This window comes from Petromyzon marinus, chromosome 11, assembly GCF_048934315.1.
Source record: "Petromyzon marinus isolate PM22_M1 ecotype Great Lakes invasive population chromosome 11, UKy_Petmar_22M1.pri1.0, whole genome shotgun sequence".
Lineage (NCBI taxonomy): Eukaryota > Metazoa > Chordata > Hyperoartia > Petromyzontiformes > Petromyzontidae > Petromyzon > Petromyzon marinus.
In genome coordinates this window covers 3,452,531-3,474,150 of record NC_133677.1, presented here as the reverse complement: position 1 = coordinate 3,474,150, position 21,620 = coordinate 3,452,531, and the positions used below count along the sequence as shown (strand labels likewise).

Sequence of the window (21,620 nt, the reverse complement as noted above, 5' to 3'; positions counted from 1 at the left end):
TCCCCAGACAGAACGGGACGAACTGTCGCGCCAACAAGCGTGGCAGCGTTTTTGTGGACGACAGAAAATAAGAAAATGTATTTGGGGGATTATTTTTTTCTCTCTGAGTAAGCAACGGAGTAAGCAGCGGTGATTACGAAGTGCGACTGCCACACGGGACACCTGAAACATCACAATCTATTTAGCAAAATAAATTAAACGACTATTCGCAGAAGACAAACGCCATTTATTTTCACATTTTCCATTACAAAATCCTTTGGTATATTTTATTAACTTAATATACGTGTGAATTCGAAGAGTATATATAAAAAATGGCTAGTGTGCACCGCATATTATTGCAGAATATAGTGCACAGAGAAGTCATACCGTGTATGCGCCCAAAGAAGTATATCCAGGCTCAGGAACAATGCATGCCTGTGCTGGACCCAAGCATAATGAAAGCAAGCTTCAGATCCGAGCAAAGGCCGCAACTTTGCTGGCGTTGCCTTCATCGGCAGGGGGATCGGGTAGCATTCACTCAAGGTTACACTTTGTCAGATAATTTTAATTTTTTTCTGTACTTTGCCACCGATTCATTACGGACATTTAAAAAAAAAACCTGACAAGATATTTGTTTTGGCAACAAAATAGTCCAAAATAAACGTGATTAATTAAGGCACCCATGTCATCGACGTATTTTCTATTTCAGAACTTAATACGGAAAATTGGCTATGCAAACGATCTTTTTTACATGTGGCTTTTGAAATATATATTTGTACATATGATCTGCTTGTTTCTCGGCAAGGTTCGTTGAAAGCTCTAAACGCTGCATATTTTTGTCTAAAATTGTGCTGTGGTAATTGGCCGTGCATTTTAATCACACGTATGTACACCCCAACACATTCGCACAAACACATGCACGCCCATGCTCTCACGTTGGTAGAGATTTCTGCCAACTGGAAGGGCCACCTCCCCCACAAACCACCCACTCGTGAATAGAGGAAAAGTTGCCATACGGACAGACATGCATCGTTCAGGAATTAGCCCGGTCATGAAAGGAATACAATCATCTACCCACACAGACCCTAAAGACTCAGCAGCTTTGCAATCGTTCCAGCAAAAGTATATAAAACAAGCTTCAGTAACAAAGGTGAACTTCTGATAAAATATGAGTGATTTCATTTTAAAAAGTGTATTAGCCCCATTCGTCAGGCTAATTGGTAGGTTATATCTCTTCCAGATGATTGTTGACCATTCTAGTCATTTGGTTTCTGCAATGTGGCAAGTGGCAGCTGTGCTAGACAATTATGTGCATCAACCCTTTCCCATTCTGAGACCACTGCAATTTGCAGAGTAGCGAAAGTGGTTCAGCGTTAACTTTATTTGTTGTTTTTAATGACACTGTACTTACGAACGCACTCCACGACACAAACTGTGTCACACGCTCCCCCGCATGGTCTTGTGTGAGCTCGGTACTGATAAAGTTTTTTTTTCCTTCCGGTTGAAACGGAGCTCGAAGAAAAACTGATGACATACTCGCGCGTACGTCATCGGAACGGGAAAGGGTTCAGAAGTCACACGGACGCTGGCGGTGATACTGATCAACAACACAACCACCGACAATGCTCCCGAGTTTTACGTGTCTCCTGCACACACGGGAGAACCGCAACACTGCAGAACCACGAAGGTGCCCCCCCCCACCACGCCTCTCCACATCAGCCCCGTCCCAACAGGCCAGGAGCTCAGAATTGGTGCTCCAACCTGATGGCGACGTCCCCGCGACCCGGGCCGTCGGCCACCACCCGCAGCGGAATGCTGAACGCCACGCCGCCCATGAGGCAAGCGCCGCTTGCCTCCGCGCAGTAAAACACAGCGGCCTCCAGCGTGACGGTCGAATCGGCACCGTCCTGGCCCCCACGGGCCACCACGAGCAGCGGCACCGTCGTGTCGGCCAATGGACACGACAGCTGGCCCCTGGTCGACTGATTGCTCAGCAGCCACTTGGGACCTAGGAGAGAGACATTGACAGTAATGAAATCAAAAACGTGACTGACTGGTTGTACGGTTGTTTGATGACAGCTGCCTCCTACATGTAATTTTGAGGAACTCAATGGGCAAGCCTCCAAGTAATGTGGGTGGCACTAGCTTCTTGATCTTGTGGGAGGCCACATTTCATAACGCTATTTGCACCATGCCACGCACTGTTCAATACAATTGTTAACGCGGTGTGGGAGTCAGTGGGCATGTCTCGTATGGCGTAGCTAAGTGTGACCCACCCCTCCTTTTCCGAGACCTCTGACCGGTGTGGAAGATAGGGCCAAAATACCCTCGAGAGGAGCTCTCCAGAGCTCGCTCTAGTGCAGACCCGATATAATACCTGTATACGCATGGCATATACGGCCTCTGACCAATCCACACTGACGAGCATTATGAAGTATGGTCAAGTAAGCATCAAGCACTGCACGGTGGGGGGAAGCCCTCGTACAGCAGTATGTTTATATTTCTGTCTTCAGGGAAACGTATGCGCTAAAAGTAAAAATAATAACTGTCCAGCTTACATGATCAATAATTACCGTTGTGCAAAATTAACATCACATACATAATAAAGGTTTTTGGGTTAGATCGCGTTATTTATGAATGTGTCGTAACCCTCCACCACCCGACATGGCCAATCAGCAAAAAAGTGTCACGTTGACAAAAGACAAATAGTTCACTACTTTAGCCCACCGGTGTGTTGAAGAGTGAATCCACAACATTTACACAGCGGTGGGCTAAAGTAGTGAACTATTTGTCTTTTGTCAACGTGACACTTTTTTGCTGATTGGCCATGTCGGGTGGTGGAGGTTTACGACACATTCATAAACAGGGCCGGAGCCAGGATTTCAGGCCGGGGTGACATTCAACAAATTTTAATTTCATGAATGATAAGAGAGTCAGGCTGTTGAACTAAACGCCATCGGTTGGCGACACACTCTGACAATGCAGTTGTACGGAGTCCGCTAGACCGAGTGTCGTACACTTATACTCAGAATGTCACCCCTGTCACCCCCCCTGGCTCCGCCCCTGTTCATAAATAACGCGATCTAACCCAAAAACCTTTATTATGAATAATATTGGTCGCGAAAGCCTGCTACGTGTTAAACTAACATTACATAATATACTCGTACAGCAATGGTATATTCTTCGACAACATTTTAATCATCGATAAACATGATGCGCAGATGAAAGGATTTTTTTTCATGGGAAAGCAAGCAGTGCCCAACGCTTGAGCCAAATTGCTTTCATCAGGACGCAGGGAGAAAAATAAACAGAAACGCCGACTATATGGCAGGATTCGAGTTACACGGCTCAGATGTGGGGGCAGTTCATTGTTGAGAGTTGTAATTGAGACATATGCCCATAATCGAGCCAAATTTTTCAATAATCACAGCTGGAGGCTCCACAATGCTATACACCGAAGGGGCATGTTTAAACAGATAAAATTGGCAGTAATGCTGAAATACGCAATGAGATGCAATGCCGAAACTCTAAAGATGTCAACAGTGTATACCTGAGATGTGTTGACGATTCACCAATAAATGAATCAAAATAAATGTAATGCTTGCGATCCAGGCATCGAATTGTGCGTGTATCAATTGATTAGTTACAATAGATGCATATAATGCAATACGGAATGTTACCTTTGAGCTGATGAAAATTATTTAAACGGAACGAGGCAGAACATACGACATATCGAATATAAGAGAAATATAAACAAGGTAAAAAAAAAAAATTCAGTTCTTGAATCAAATTGACAATTCGTTAATGCACGAATGGTGACAGAACCATGTGTGTACATAGTTCTTATTGCAACCTTAGAGAGTTTACATATGAGTTACGCACAAATACCAATACATACACAAAATTAAATGCAGTACTGGATACATTCTTGCTGGCTGCATGCAGCAATCTTGCGAATGAAGATGCATGCAGTTGTCCAGGCATATATAGAGGTTCCAAATCGACATCGCATTTGCAGTGCAACAATTTCCTGCACATTCGAGAGCTGTGAATGGACCCCTCCGACGTTGCCCGTGCGACTGCCGTGCAAAAGGAATCTATTGAATTATTTTTCGGACAATTTCTGACGCATCATAGTAGCACCTGGAATTTCCACTGGCGCATATATGGTAGAAAAAAAATTACATTAATCCAGCAAAGCCAGGAAGGCGGGCAAGCCACGAACCCAACAGCGAAACAAATTGTTTGGTGAGAATGTATGCAAGGCTCCAACAATGCGGCCAAAGCCAGATGGCTTAATCACATTTCATCAACGCCCATGTGCAGAGCTCATCCGGCACAGCGGCCTCCACTCCCTTGTTCCTACACTACATTTCCATTTGCAGAGACATCCTATCCTCCACCAATGTTTAATTATTTACCCCTTCAGTTTTGTTGTTGTTGCTATTATTGTTTAGACTCTCGCTTCCATACGGCATCTGAACAGCAACCAACAAAAGAGTTTCTGCGTATGTTAGGTATGGTAATCCATTCAATGGGTTCAGGAGTTGCTTCATGTATAGCAATTGTGCCTACAGTTTGGATTTGTTATCATCTTATTGTATTACCGTTATTATAGTATTTTCTATATTAACTTTTATCTATGTATATTGAGAGTCTGTGCTCTTGACCAGAAAGTAAAAAAAATTGTGATTTTGTTTTTTAAAGCTGCCCTTTCGATTTCAGTGTTTGAATTACGACAAACAGCAGCCAATTTTATCACATTCCTTTGCAAACCGCACATTTGTTTTTGTGAAACTGTAACCGAGGCACTCCTAAAGACGCTAAACAATACATCTGATGTACACTATTTGGGCACTCAAAAAGAGGCTTAGCTTACTCCTTTTCGCTCCCTGTGGAGCATAAGGTCGCAACAAGCCCACGCCATGCCGGATGGTCTTTAGCAGCTGAGTTCTCACACCGCAGTATCGCTGAACGGGACAAAATAATGACCGATGTTCAGCAAAACTCCAAAAAGCTATTTTAAAGAAAATAATCAACAGAACTATCGATTTACAATAATATTTTTTGGTATAGAATAATATTTTCAAGTATATACATTTAATTCAATGTGCTTTAGCTGCGGCTTTGGTGCCGTCTCTGTAACGGTAATAACATAACCTTAAAAAACAAAAGTCTCGTGCTTGCACTACCTTTGCTTTTTAAGTTAAAAGGACATGCAAACATTGACATGCATCAGCAGCGGTATCATACTACGGTAATATTCAATTTGGTGGCCGGCACGTGGGCCGGCCCAATACGCGCTGGTGACGTCACCGCATCTATCTGCGTGATGACATCACCCACATCCAACTGCGTTGATACAATTCGCGCTTCGCAGCGCCGACTGTCATAATGCCTCTTCCACGCCCACCCTCCGCCTCAGTCGAGTGCCCCGCACAAATCCGTGGCCAGTCCTGGTTTATGTAATGACGAAAACGTATTTTAAATCAATTGCAGTACCCCACAATGACGATTTTAAAAATACTATAATTGAGCCATCTATCAATAGGCGTCTCGAGTGCGAAATAACAAGCAACCTATCATGCCATTCGACGTTCTTTGCCCGCTGTCCAGGTCGGGTCATGGCCTCTAAAAAATACAAAATGTGTGTATTTTGAAATGGGGAATTTTTTTGAAGGTAATTTTTGGTCTATTGTTAATCCGTCCACTTTTAAATGAAGAATAACAAGCGAAAAAATAGTATTACACCAAGGACTTTTTTTCTCCATAAAAACATACTTATTCTTACGCTTTGCAGCTGCATTGTAATTATGTATAGTTCTAACTCTAGCTGTTTAGATGTGTTAACTCAATACGTGGGATTAAATGCGTATGATTGTTTATTTGATCTAAGAATTGTCTATGTATTTTTTGCTGATGTCTGCTTGTCCCTCATTCCACTGATCATGTTCATTTCACCCCATATCGAAGTGTGTTCAACACAAAGTGTACAGTGTGGTACGCTCTTGTAGTGTGCCCTCAGGATCCGAACGGGTGGTATAAATCGTGGGGCTCGCAACGTTACTGCAAACGCCATGGACAGCGCACACAATTAGCCACGAGAATGGAGCCAAATTTACTTCCATTCAGGACAGAAACATCGACTTTTAGCCACCATTAAATGAAGAAAACTGCCGTTCTTTGGGTGCATCGATAGACCCGGTAAACACGAGCGTCCAACAAGAAACCATTATGGGGACAACAAAAAGAGGCCACTGCAAGGAATACTTGGGTCCACAAACTAACAGACTGGACAGACTTAAACAACTACAGCCAGCTAATCTGTGAGAATCAGGGCAGGGATAGGTGGAGGGAGATAATTATGTATGCGTGTATGTTGAACTTCTTTCGCCCTATACAAAGCCAACCGTGCTAATTGGAGGTGCGGGATGATGATCAAAGCTGCCAACACAGTGCGTCAACAAACTCATTGCTAAAACCCGGAATGGGAGATAGGTGGGGATGGATTAACAAGTGCATTGTAAATCCGGGTAGGTGGCGTGGCAATTAAAGCACAAAGCTCTTAATCGGAGGGTTGTGAGTTTAAATATCAGTCGGGCATTCACTCAGCCATTTATCCCTCCAGAGCTGACAAAACGGGTACAAATTTTGAGCAAAGCCAATTGTGCGGGCGTAGCACAGACTACATGCCATATGTGGAATTTCAAGTAATGGCTCAGAGCGCCGTAGACAGCTGACAAGCGCTGCCTCACGTTCGCTCGAGAGAGGCGACACGCTTGATAATTTGCTACGGGATCACAAAGGTGCGTCTCTCCTTGCACACACGCGCGGGGGTTTCCGCGCACCGAGAAGTTGCCATGCGCTGGGCGCTCCTGCCGTGAGAGCTGCCCCCTCAGGGAGACTCAGCGCCAGCACCAGCGAGACCGCGTGCCCGACCGCCACCACCACCGGCGCCACGGCATGCGTGGTGGCCGATCGCGGCAGCAGCGACCGCACAGGGCCGCTGTCGGACTCCACTTTGTCCACCGTGTCCGGAAAATGAATTGGCAACTGTCGGGGGGGGGGGGGAGGTGGTGGGGGGGGAGACAAATAAAGATTTTAGGGCCTAGGAAACAAATGTACTTATCCTCTTCATTGTTATTATTGTGACCAAAAACAATGTGAATGTTCTAAACAATCTGATAAAGTATTGAGTGCAGTTATAAGTCAGTTACATCTCAACGGGTCTTTTATGGCAAAGGTTTGAGTGATATTGTTTGTAATCACAATGCCACCTCACATGACCTAATATGTGAACTAATTTTTTTTTAAGTATTACGTTGGGAATTGCGTGTGAAATATGAATTATGCTTTTGTGTACTTCGAGGTATTTCTGCAAATGATGATCTAAGCTTGTTGATAAAATGACTATGGCTCGCTCTTTGCAAACAAAGAGCGAGCAGTGGAGTGATTTTGCGCACTGCACTATGAACCCAATTCCTGGTCCATGCAAACATCAGTGGGCAAGTGATATCCGAACCGGTCCTGGGTCCCTCCATCACCAACCCACAATGATCGGTGCGGTAAAGTTTGGTCAAACAACTCCCAGATTCGACACGACATAGAGAGGCCTGTCAATTATCATTATTATTACGAGTGTGCAAGTGGGTTAAGAGGTTATTTGGAGTGAGTGATAATACCGTAAAGAGAAACAACTTAAAACATTTTCAAATCTACACGATACAGGTGGACGGTACAGAACACACCGGCATGTACGTATGTGCACGGGTGTTCATCAGTTTAAAAAAATGATGGGTTCAGGGGAAGGAGGGGGATTAGTCTGCCAGATTTAGAGAAGATTAATGCCTCCAAAGCCACGTGTACAACCTAGATATACAGAAATCACAAAATAAGGAAATTGGTTCTCAAGATACCAGCGATAAATATTAGATAGGGGGACATTGATGGAAGCAAGTCCCAAAACGGGAGAAAAATCAAGCATGAAAACGGACATTTTTCTTGCAAAGGCCGCTGCTTACATTAATAACTCAACCAAAACTATGCCACAGACACCAACGAATACATTTCAAGAATTCCTCAAAGACCGAGCCTTCTTTACTATGTCCATTTTTTTAATGAATCACCGAGACGAGCAAATCCCATTATTCCGCCCCCCCACCCCACCCCCCTTACAATACCCCCCCCCCCCCCCACCAGCCTGCGAGTGATTCATGTCCCGGTATTTTCACAAGAGTGCTCATCTTTCGGTCCAGCACCCTCCTCAATGCCGCCTCACCAGTCCAAGCGCACCATACAAAACGATGAACTCTTTTGTCAAGAGACTTGTCACGCTTTGTAAACACGAACGAGATTTTATACGCCCGACGCCTCTAGCAGCGCGACCGTGATCTGTACCCGAATAGCATAAATAGGTGGCGGTCATGCCGGTGGCCTAGCGTCGTGGTCGGCATGGGCCCTGGTGCGAGGAATGAAACGGGCCGCGCCCCCCTACCCCAATCCTATACATTTATTCCCCTATTCATTTGTACAGTGAGGGAAGAAAGTATTTGATCCCCTGCTGATTTTGTACGTTTGCCCACTGACAAAGAAATGATCAGTCTATAATTTTAATGGTAGGTTTATTTGAACAGTGAGAGACAGAATAACAACAACAAAATCTAGAAAAACGCATTTCAAAAATATTATAAATTGATTTGCATTTTAATGAGGGAAATAAGTATTTGACCCCCTCTCAATCAGAAATATTTATGGCTCCCAGGTGTCTTTTATACAGGTAACGAGCTGAGATTAGGAGCACATTCTTAAAGGGAGTGCTCCTAATCTCAGCTTGTTACCTGTATAAAAGACACCTGTCCACAGAAGCAATCAATCAATCAATCAGATTCCAAACTCTCCACCATGGCCAAGACCAAAGAGCTCTCCAAGGATGTCAGGGACAAGACTGTAGACGTACACAAGGCTGGAATGGGCTACAAGACCATTGCCAAGCAGCTTGTTGAGAAGGTGACAAAAGTTGGTGCGATTATTCGCAAGTGGAAGAAATACAAAAGAACTGTCAATCTCCCTCGGCCTGGGGCTCCATGCAAGATCTCACCTCGTGGAGTTGCAATGATTATGAGAATGGTGAGGAATCAGCCCAGAACTACACGGGAGAAACTTGTCAATGATCTCAAGGCAGCTGGGACCATAGTCACCAAGAAAACAATTGGTAACACACTACGCCGTGAAGGACTGAAATCCTGCAGCGCCCGCAAGGTCCCCCTGCTCAAGAAAGCACATATACATGCCCTCTGAAGTTTGCCAATGAACATCTGAATGATTCAGAGGACAACTGGGTGAAAGTGTTGTGGTCAGATGAGACCAAAATGGAGCTCTTTGGCATCAAATCAACTCGCCGTGTTTGGAGGAGGAGGAATGCTGCCTATGACCCCAAGAACACCATCCCCACCGTCAAACATGGAGGTGGAAACATTATGCTTTGGGGGTGTTTTTCTGCTAAGGGGACAGGACAACTTCACCGCATCAAAGGGACGATGGATGGGGCCATGTACCCAAAACACACGGCCAAGGCAACAAAGGAGTGGCTCAAGAAAAGGCACATTAAGGTCCTGGAGTGGCCTAGCCAGTCTCCAGACCTTAATCCCATAGAAAATCTGTGGAGGGAACTGAAGGTTCGAGTTGCCAAACGTCAGCCTCGAAACCTTAATGACTTGGAGAAGATCTGCAAACAGGAATGGGACAAAATCCCTCCTGAGATGTGTGCAAACCTGGTGGCCAACTACAAGAAACGTCTGACCTCTGTGATTGCCAACAAGGGTTTTGCCACCAAGTACTAAGTCATGTTTTGCAGAGGGGTCGAATACTTATTTCCCTCATTTAAATGCAAATCAATTTATAACATTTTTGACATGCGTTTTCTGGATTTTTTTGCTGTTATTCTGTCTCTCACTGTTCAAATAAACCTACCATTAAAATTATAGACTGATCATTTCTTTGTCAGTGGGCAAACGTACAAAATCAGCAGGGGATCAAATACTTTTTTCCCTCACTGTAGCCCGGCGCCCCCTACAACCTCTGTGCCCCAGCGTGGCCAAGTTCCACAGCACAGCTCCCACCCCCCCTCGACGGCCAACGCCACGCTGGGCGACGCGGACACTCGACGGTGGCTCACCGTGGACACGGCGCTCGTATCCAGGTCCACCACGCACACGCGGTGGTTGTTGGTGTCGGCGACGTACAGCACCTTCCCGCCGTCGCCCACGCACAGGCCGCCCGGCTCGGCCAGCGTGTCGCGTCCCAGCGGGGCGGCCGAGGGGCCGCCGTCCGGGGATCGTCCCGACCCCACCAGGGTCACGCACGCCCTTGTGCTGGGGTCCACGGCTTTAATCTCCACAGAGGTGAATGAGGAACAAGACGACGACAAAAACAAATTGCAATAACAAAAGGATTGGCACGCACTGCCAAGCGAGGGCCTTCCCCATGCCGTGCGGAGTTTGCGAGGTTGTTGGTTCACACTTCACAACGCTGGTGAGCGCGGGTTGGTGAAGGCGGAGAGCGTAGACGTGGGAGCACAGAAGTACAGTACAACGATGGCTTTTGCTGCACTGCCATCTGGTGCCTGCCCATCTAAGCTGGCTCAACTCCGCATAACTTCCAAGATCTAATAAATTTGGGTGCGTTCTGGGTGATTTGGTAATAGGCAATAAAATTATATATTTTCTTTAACCAGAAAGGCTCACTGAGGAGTCTCAACACTCCATTTCAGGTGGATTCTGCATTAGGAGGCTTGGACAATTAAATTAATTAGTGTTTGACACATTGGAGGAAATTCGAGAACCCGGAGAAACCAAACATATGAGGGATTAACACACAAAAGTTCCGCACAGATAGATTAAACCCATCGCAACAATGTCATCTCCTCGCCACGCAGCAGTTCAAGCCTACAACACCAAGTACTAACCAGGCTCTAAAACACTATTTAGCTTCCGAGATGTAAAAACATCAGGTCGTGGAGGGGTATACATTGTTCATCTCAACTCAAAAGCGAGTAACCTCTACATAGCGAGTGTTCCAAAAGTAGCGCAGATCCGAAGAAAGGGTTTGCATGGTAGCCAGAAAATGTATTTTGTGTTGTTGAGTTGTATAGGTGAGAACATCCCGAGCAGACTTTCTGTTAACACATGGCATCAATGAGTTCATTTATAAAGCCACATGTTTAAAATTACAACGATAACAAAGCCAAATTAATCGCACATGCTCGAAAAACAATAAGAAATGAGAAACAAGAATGGGGGAGGGGGTGCGGGTACAATTGAGTTCATCAGCAAACACAATAAACAGAGAACATTCGTTTAGGTTGCATAAACCTCAGCAGAGGATCCCTACAATCACCGTAGAGTTGATGAAGAGACTATAAAAGGTATTAATACAAAATCAGATAAGTGTCAGCACTCATTAGGTCTATCAATGAATCCCACGATCTCTTGAGTCTATGACCATATATTAACCAACCAAATATGCATTGCTCCACACACCCAGTTTATCCTAGGGCTCTGTATATAGCAAAGAGTCACTAAAGCACTGTGGTTTTCAGGCTGTGACATTGAACAAGTAACGACACATCAATTCACCGGGTTTTTTTTGGTTAACTAAACACGCACCGAACGGTGTGAGAATCAATTTACTATGATTTGTACGCATTTTATGCGAAGTACAAACTCATTAAACATTCAGGATAACGGAACAAACGAGATGGTAAAAAAATAAAAATAAAAATACTTAAACGAATCGTGAACAAAATCGCAAAACATTTGCCAGTAACAAAATATGATCATTGGTTTTTTACCCTTTTATCTGGCAACAAAACTGACACTTTTTTTTACAAGTTTACATTGACCACAATACCTGCGGTCGGAACGCAAACAAAAAACAACAACTCTGATAATGTATGCACTGTCCTTGAAATTGATTGGTCCACACCCGAGACAGCTTTCTTTAGAGCCTCGTCTCACATGGTGTTGGACCAGAAGACGCCAAAAGGCGCACAACTCAAAGGCAATGCACCATAATTTGAGTTGTGCGCCTTTTGGCGTCTTCTGGTCCAACACCATGTGAGACAAGGCTCTAAAGAAAGCTGTCTCGGGTGTTGACCAATCAATTTCAAGGACAGTGCCACATACATTATCAGAGTTGTTGTTTTTTGTTTGCGTTCCGACCGTAGGTATTGTGGTCAATGTAAACATGACTCCTTGTAAAAAAAAGGTGTCAGTTTTGTTGCCAGATAAAAGGGTAAAAAAAAACAATTATCAAAATCGCAAAACTTCATCCAATCACTGGCATGGAGGTGGGTGAAAGTGAATAATTAAATGCCTATTTTACATCTACGGTGAGACTGCAACAACTACACGTTTGGCTCTCCGCTGTTTTTTTTTTCCATCGGGCCGAACCAAGCGTGCATTGTTCGGCAAGATGTCTGACATTTCCCTCCTCTTAGCAGCTTACGTTCTCCCTAAGTGGTGCACTCTCATGCAGCAGGGCCCTCTACTCAACCGCCGGCGCCCCTGGCGAAGCGTCCGGCTGTGGCTCGCATCCACCGCAAACCTCGCGTAGGAGGCAAGTGCCGCAAGGCACACGAATGGCCCACCACATCCCAGGGGGCTTTACCCCCACACCGCGTTATCCTATTACGCGCGTCAAACCCGACGAGTGGTGCGGCCTCTCGTGTGAAAATCTCTTGAGCCAAAACGGCGCAGCTTTGAGATTAAAAAAAAAAGTTTAGACAGCGCCACGGGGTGGTCCGGCTCACAGGCCTCTGCAAAACGCTAAGCGTAAATCTTACCTCACATGGGCATGGCCCAACCAATATGAGAGTCTCTGGGTTTAGTGTCTACTTTCGAAAATTATTTTTGTTCATACAAGTGGGCTGGGGCCCAAGGTTAATTTTATCTCCTCACCTACCACAGTGTTGGCCTCAACAAAGTTCATTTTTATTGCACTTCTTTACGGAAGGACTTGTGTAAAATGGTAGCTTGCATTCAAGCAGTGCGTAAAAATTAAGACCTACAGTGCAATTTATAAGCTGTAAAAGCACGTTTACAGTTGTTCTTAAATCACAACATTAACAGGTTTGGAGGACACTTGCACAGTAATGATTACAAACCTTTGCCATGTGTAACTCATTCCCACAGTGCCACAACAACAGCAGTTCAGAAACTCAAATTTAAACTTTCTGCCACAGTCAGGGTTGGGTCTCAGTGTAAAATAACACTTTCTCCTGCCTCCCCTGCATTCCAAACACATTACTGCTTTCCCACTAAATTGAGTTGTATTGAGACTACCCCGTTGGGCACTTCAGTGGGATGACAGTGGGAGGATTAGTGTGACAATATTAAGTTAGCAGTTTTTGAATTGGTTCATGTTAGTTTGAAATTCAATTTTCTTTACATTTTAAAATCACCAATTTTGCCAAATCTTGCAAAACCACTCAAGTGGAAATAACTTTATTTACCGTGTGCATGCAAAGAGGGCTTGTTTAAGTTCCTACGGCAACCTGAGCTTTTACCTGGGCTGACCTCAGAACAAGTCCTGATATGAGAGGCCAGCGACATCCCTCACTTAATTCAACTTCAGGACCATGTTTTGTGTGAATAACACAGCGGGAAATTTACAAAATGGATATATTATAGCTTATAGTCGCCTACTTTATCGCAACCAAAGCCTGCCTTAAAATTGCTTGTAATTATTACTAAGGTCTTTTTTTTTCTATGTACATCGATTCCTCACCCTCCACACCCGCTCACAGTGGGTAGAGAGAGGGAAGTGGTAGGGAAGGGCATAGCAAATGGGGCCAAACCCACAGAATATGCGGACACAGGCCCATGGCCTTAGCGCTGATCCTGTAAGTCATATGGGCAATTCCTAGGTCGACACAGCCTGGTTCGCAGTGGCCATTGAAAAATAGCATTCGAAACCCAGCGTAAAAAGCATTAATGGATCAAAGTAACTCAATAAATAAAGATTAATATTCGCCAGCCGCTCTTCCAATCACTGAGAAATTAACACCCCAGTGCCCCGGGGGGGGGGCTCACTCTCTGATGGTCTTAAATGAGCCACGACGTGGGGACAGCCTTGCCATCTGGCCCGTAATGTACACAGCTTTGTCTTTAGGGCTTTTCTCATCCTTCCAACACGTTTGATGGAAACCGCCGAGGACGCTGGAAGGCGGAGGGTGCGGGACCGTGCGACGCCTCACCTTGTGGTTGTAGGAGTCGGCGACGTAGAGCAGGCGATGCGTCGGGTGCCACGCCACGCCCAGCGGGTGCTGCAGTTTGGCGTCCACGCCCTTCGCATCCACGTCTCCAAACGCAAACAGGTTCTGTTTCCCCCCCCCATCACAGAGAAAGACGGTCGCTCAATCGATGCACCATCGAGGTCATCAAAGGAAATTGTTGCGCAACTTGTGCACACGTGGAGCGGTTGCGTGGTGGTTAACGCGCTTGCGCTGCGAAGCTGCCAACCCGAGATCGATTCTCAGGCACGGCCAACACCAGCTCTGGGTATCGTCTTCGTTGACCCAGTCTCATATAAGTAGCTTGTGCGATGTGTAAACATTGCCACTCAGGAAACAACGATGGCCTGGCATGGTGCTTGCCACCCACCCCCTTGTGTGCCGTGCTGACCTTCATAGGTACTCGCTAACAGGACTTGCCCGAAGAGTCTGTTAAGGCTTTAGGGGATCTTAGTCTTGGCTAAAAATAACATAACGGATACATAGAGCCAACGTTCAAAATCAAATATTAAAAATTTCAGTTTAAATTACTGTATGACCTTATTCTGAAACTGTTCACGTACTTAAATTTAAATGCATCTCCGTTTGCGCTTCCATTCCTGTTCAGCCAAAATAATTTAAAGACAAGATATGTTAAAAGAATATAAAACTTATTTTTTAAATATAGGGTTCCAAAAAGCTTACTAGTATTTCATTTTGCTTCATATTTATATGATCGGTTAAGACTGTTTAATCATGCACACGCTGGAAGAAGATGTACAATATTTGTTTTCAGGTTAACAATGAAGAGTAATTGAGAACTGCAGAAAATACGAATGCACTGCAATAACAAAAACAATATTACCAACGTTATTTCTTCGTGCAATGAATACTGCCTATTTACTCCAATGTTTTTTTCAACAAAATCATGAAAAGAATCACATTATCATTCACAACCCGTATTGCCAGACATAAGGCTTGATAATAAGCGTTACGTATTCATCATTTGTTATGCTGCCGCCAGAAACAATTGGGCATCACATCCAGATGCACACCGAAGGTTGAATTGACCCAAAACACAGAGCCTGACGAAGAACATTTCATTTTTCATTGCTATGAATATGTATGGGTGGGAGGGATAGAGAGGGGTGTTGCAGGGCTTTATTGCATGACTGACTCCGGTTTTAGAAAGCAATTTTTTACCATGTCCCTCCATTACTTGTGATGAAACCATTTTATATAACCATTAGCAACATCTGTATTTTACATTTACCCCTTGCTGTCATAGTACCCATAACCACAGCATTAATCTTTCCACGGCTGTGCAAGAATTATTTTTTTTAAACCCATGCATAAAACGTATAAACTTTTTATACAGGTGGCTTTTACAGCACTTTTCAATCCACTGTTGTAGAAGTCCTCCCCATATCACGTCAGTCATAGGGATTGTTTGACCATACTTAACCATGCTGGTCATTGGAAGTTGGTGAAGCGATGGGTTGGGGGGGCAGGACAGGATCAGTGCATATTTCACAGGGCCACTGCTGTTAGCCGTAGCCAGGAATCGAACTTGAGTCACCGGGGTTCAGCGCAGTGCGCTAAGGACTACGCAACCAGTCCACCAGGCTCTTGCACAGCGGGTAAGAAATCCACAAGTGCAACATCGACCTTAGTACGATGGTCCCCCCGAGACAGCTCAGGGATTACATCAGCAGAAGCATACACTTCTGAGAAATATATCCTTACAAAGATGGCCTCCCTCACGCTAAAAGTGAACAGGCAAATAAATATTCTTGGTTCTTTCGGTAAAGTCACGTAGAAGGGAAACAATAAAATAATAAAAATATAAAATAAATATTGAAATGTTCTGGGTGACTCAGGGTTCAGGGAATTGAACCGCCAGCACTGAGAGCCTCAGTTCAAATCCAGGTTTTAGCCGCCCATGATTAAACCAGGTTCTCAAGTGTAGTGAGATGATGGTCTTAGGCCAATTGTTGATGGCTGCACAAATTCTCACATTAAATTAGATTTTGTTATGCAATGTCTCAATGCCAGCTCAGAGATTTGAAATATACCTGGTTTGAGTGCCATTCCACTAACATTTCTCTATAGCAGCGCATGTGGCAAAGTGCAGTACTTCATTTGTGAGAATTTAATACGTCACTTGGAGTGATCTTAGAAGTAGTTACGCGAGATCTCCATCCCCAGGCAGTTGTCTAACACAGGGGAGGTTGTACCGCTCTGCGAGAATTCGGAATGGATCCTGTATACTCACGTCGTCATACTGCCAGAACAATTTGAATAAACTTGGGGGAAAATAATAATAATACAATTTTGATTTCTTCACGTGGCAAACATCTTGTAGAGTTCAACTACACTTTACAATGAAAAATTGGCCGTACAACTTCACGGTTGAATGTTAAAAATTGAACGTGGCTTAGCATGAAAGGCAGCGAGCTCATCCAGCAGATGAAGATAGGAAGTTTTGCAAACGTCACCATACAGTGCAACTGATTTATTTTTACATTTTAAAGTAAATGCTCGTATTTTTCTCAATAAATAATCTGTTGAGGCTACATTTTTAGCAATTAACTGCAACATGAGCAGACTTGAAAATGCAAACTGGCAAACGTTTATTCGTGTTCTATCACATGTCCTGTTAACTTTAGTTCGAGTACATCATGGAAACGGCTGCTGAACGCTAAAACTCTTCTCAAGTTTATTTGTCTTCTTAACAAACAAAAAAAACTTAAGCGGTAAAGACAGACATTGCCCATGATACTTACAGCACTAGGAGGCATGAATCACCACATTTAAAAGGACATTCAGCCTACATTTTCCTGCTGGCCAGAAAGGTTTCAGTCAACCCAAGCTATCGAAAGCATTCGTTGTCCAAAGCTTATGAGTGATGATGATGTAACAAAATGTTTTTTTTGTTATATAGATACCTACATTTGTATAGTCCATTTATTGACAAAATGTGTGTTGTTTTTTTTACGAATTGGCATGTTCCGTTTACGTGACAACCCTTACTAGTTTGGCTGTGTCGGGTGGTGGCAAATTTTAACGACACATTTATATATTTACACGATCTAACCCAAAAAACCTCTATTATAGAAAACATTTGACATGTCCCATAAAGGCACAAATAATGATACAAACTAATTCAATTGCAATCCTAATCACGTGCATTCTATTACATATGAAGGGTAAAAAAAAAACACAAAACGATTAAGCACATGCTAAAGCACCCATGTTTGTTTTCAGACAAGCTCCAATTCTAAACATTTAAGCGCTCGCACGGCAGGATTGCTTGGGGGAACAACAAAAAAAACTGAGAAAAAAAATCGCTAAGTACTGGGCACATTCATGCATTGGCTCACGACGAACTACTGAGCAGGGTCCCGCTAATGCACAAGGGCGCATTGATATACACCATTATCCCTGGGCCTGTTTAAAATGTACTTGCAGCTCTGTCCAATTTAACCAATCTCTATTTGTTAGCTACTCAGTCCTGTTGTCCCCTAACACAGCCCACGGCTGGCCACAAACCCCCGTGATTGCAGGTATCTAGGGATTGGCAGCCAGCCCAGGCCAATGCTTGCAGCATCACCAACTCAGTGTCACTCTTATTACTGGCCGCTAATTCTTTCACCCACCTGGAGTCAAATTTTCCCGGAAACAATCAGGCTAGACATCAATGTCCAGACAGGCAATCATGGATCGTGTCATTTTTTAAGACTGCCTCCTTTGGGCAATTGTGCAAATGTCCAGGATTTGCAGAGGAAACGGGTCTGTAATTTAAAGTTTTCATTGAAAATAGGACAAAATCATTCGCATATCGAAGGCCTTGATGAAACATTACAGATGCAAAGCAAAAAACTAAAATACAGCCAATTAAATTGCCACCATAATGTGATGTTGAATAAAGTTGGATTTTTAGTAGCTAGGAGCAAAAAAAATCGTGTTTTTTTCCCCTTTATCTATGTAAAATCACAAACAAACATAAAATAGGAAGCTGCTTTATGTATATAAACTACCCCGACGGTATTAATAACCAACTTGTCCTATGGAGACTATGGGCTTAGGGGGCTGTAGTTTAATTACACCACTGACACAGTGTACTTTATTTGTATGAAAAGTAAGAGTAAACATTTTTTTATATATATTGTTGAGAAACATGCTTTACCGCATATGGATTATTATTTTTGTGTTAGTTTTTTTTCTAGACTGAATATTGTTTTGACTATACTTTACTTTGTATATATCCGAGATCTCCCTTGCTTAAGAGACTTGAGCCTCAATGGGCCCTCGCTTAGTTAAAAATAACGGTGATGTACTGAATGTATAATCATCCCATGTGGTAGGTAAGGCATCTGGCCAACACAGGCATGGAAATTAATAAATTATGCAAAGTCCCACGCAGTCAACAATTGCCATCATCAATAACGTATTTGGAAGCAAGCTTAATTTCTCACTGAATATTTTCCATCTCAATAGTAGACTGGAGTAGGAACGTGACTAGTGGCCACAGCCATAGCAAAACCCAAACTGGATGCGGTGTGCCGAGCATGAAAATATTTTATGTAAACTCACCCGGACAGTCCTGGCTGAAATTTAGTCCCGTGTAACATAATTGGATCAACTCAGACTTCAAACATGAGTGCATCTGCATGGGCATCTTTCGCAAGGCCGAGTGGTAGCGCACTTACCAACTGTTTCAGAGGATCGTGGTTCAATAAATACATGCAGTGCGCTTCACAGCAGACGGTCAAAATCCCGTGCTGTTATTCTAAAAACAGTAGGCCATGTGTGCCGGCAATATGGTCCAAAATGTAAACGTTACCCACAAGTTACCTTTTTGTTGAAAAACCACGTCAACATCACCCCCTACTGGCAGACAGTATCTGCTAGACCAGGGCTTGGCAACCTGCGGCTCTTTAAGGACTGCTTCGTGACGTTATTTATTAAGGACCCACCGTCTCGTATCCACATTGCATTGCGGCTCCTGAAATCTTGAGTTCTTTGACCGAATTCGAAAACACAGTCTCCTCATTATTTTGGTTTGCCGACCCCTGTGCTAGAAGAACGGCACGAATACGAAGCGCACGAATGGTCTCGTGGGGAATCGAAAACTCATCTGTGGAGCGCGCAGTTACCATGGGGTCCCTCTCGCCTCCGACGAGCGCCTTGACAGCTCCATCGCGGAGAGACACGGCCCGCACAGTGCTACTCTCGCTGTCCGCCACGTAGAGGCAGCCACCGCCAGCCTCAGGGGCGAACGAGAGCCCCGAAGGCTGTGCGAAACTGGCCTTGTGTGGGTATGAGTTGTTCCGGTTCTCCTCGTTGCCACTTCCAGCCAATCGCACGCAAGTTCCTGCTTTGTGCTCCTGGCTGCGGAACGGGAAAATGCCAATGAACGATGGCGATGCCAAAACACACAAATACAATCAGATGACACACACGAAGCTCCCCGCTCACCCGCTCCCACCCAATTATAGCCATACAAACAGGAGCAGTTAGTGGGTACCCATTAAGGCTGCCATAATTAACACGTACGATTTTGATTTAAAGCTTTCGTGACTGCAGGGAATCATATTCTTGGTTCTTTCGGTAAAGTCACGTAGAAGAGAAACAATAAAATAATATTGTTTCCCTTCTACGTGACTTTACCGAAAGACAATAAAATAATATTGTTTCCCTTCTACGTGACTTTACCGAAAGAACCAAGAATATAACACGTACGATGTAAACTATGAATTAATGTGTCACTGTGAAGTGACACATTAACAAATTGATTTGATCGCCTCATAAAAAAATATCTCGCAAACTAAAACTTAGCGACAAACAACAAGGGAGAAGTCATGCTGGGCACAGCAGCCATGCTTTCAACGAGCCAAAGTGGAGTGACCCATGGGATAGGAAAATGCAAACGGTATCACATGGATGCGAGAGAAGCTGGCCAAATGAATCAAGTGCGTTCTCCCTTCGCGCCACAAAGTCTGAAGCACAAACACACAGCGGTGGTGCACAGATAATCGATCTAGGTGAACGGCCACTCATGCGATTCCCGCTGGGGTTTTAGCGCACATGGTAATAGGTACGCGCTCAAGAACATATGAGTGGTGGCCACCCTTTGTGGGCAAGAAGTTTAAAAGAAAACCAACATAAGACTTGAGCCGTGGCAAGAATAAGAGTCCCAAAACGCATCACATTTGGATGGCTGTGCAGTTTGTGCAAACTCTGACATTTTTAGAACGCTCTTTGCAAGCAGCAGTGATTAAGTTGTCTCGAAACAGCTGTGGGGGTGGCGCGGTCGGTGGAGTGGTTAGTACACTTCACTGTCAACCAGAGTTCGACTAGCAGCCACGACTCACATCAGTGGCGATTTATATCTGACCGATTCTTGGGTCCCCCCGTCACCAACCTGCACTGACCAGCGTGATGAAATATGGCCACAACACTTTCAACCGACAGTGTGGGGGGAGAGGCCCTCATCCCTTTGTGAATCAACAAAAGGCTGTACATTATTATTATTAAAAGCTGTAAGCAGCCACAACAATGTGGACCACAACAAATTGTAGAGAAACAAGCAGTATGGTCTAGCCATGTGTTAACGTAGCTTAACCATGCAGGTGTTTGCTGTTTAAAATCTCAAGGGGACCACACGCATAATAAACTGCATTCCCAGCGTGGCGGCGGTGATCGTGATAGATTATTTAGGCATACAGGGCAGTTGGCCCTTCACTACAAAAAGGCTGCAACGACATTACAGGCCACACAGACACCAAATACGCTTTATTTTTTTTATATACAGCATTAGGCCACCTGCTTCGAAAAAGAATGAAAACACGCAAACGTAAAATCTTATGCCTACCAGACATTTAAGGAGTGTACATTTTTGCAATGTATCTAAGCGTTGGCTGTGACGCTGGGGAAATATAGTCACATGTAGATCTGCAACTCGGAGATCTGAAGAATCATCCCCTGTTGAATAGTTTCCCTGTTGCACTCCCAACGGCACTGTGATGGCCTGGACTGGTAAAGCATTCCAACATGGCAGAGGTTTTTTTTTTTTACCTCGGCATGGATACGTTTAATAATACAAAAAAAATCAATCTGCCTTCATGAAGGTGGATAAAACAATCGTAGATTATGTCTTAATATTTATATGTATTTATTTGCAAATTGTTGAAAACAAAACTTTGATTCATATATCTTTTGATTAAAGGCCCCAACTCATCTCCACTCAGCGGCGAGGTCGTTCCTTTTCCTATGCTGCACCCTTGATTCTTTGGAACTCTTTCACCCTGGCCATCCGTGCTTCTGACTCCCCGCCCTCTGTTCCTTCTCCTCCACCAATGACTCTCTT

At 44.2% G+C, this 21,620-nt stretch overlaps 1 protein-coding gene across 1 annotated transcript in view; it reads right to left on the bottom strand.

Annotated features, from left to right (window-relative positions):
- Positions 1-211: 211 nt before the first annotated feature.
- Positions 212-21,620, bottom strand: part of NHLRC2 (NHL repeat containing 2) — a 44,909-nt gene continuing 23,500 nt past the window's right edge. Inside the window, exons 8-12 of the mRNA XM_032952328.2 lie at positions 19,408-19,642; positions 14,234-14,356; positions 10,154-10,369; positions 6,828-7,032; positions 212-1,987 (exon numbers count right to left, since the gene is read on the bottom strand). Of these exons, the coding sequence (XP_032808219.1) occupies positions 1,722-1,987; positions 6,828-7,032; positions 10,154-10,369; positions 14,234-14,356; positions 19,408-19,642 (1,045 nt within the window). The 3' untranslated portion in view covers positions 212-1,721. The remainder of the gene's footprint in view (positions 1,988-6,827; positions 7,033-10,153; positions 10,370-14,233; positions 14,357-19,407; positions 19,643-21,620) is intronic.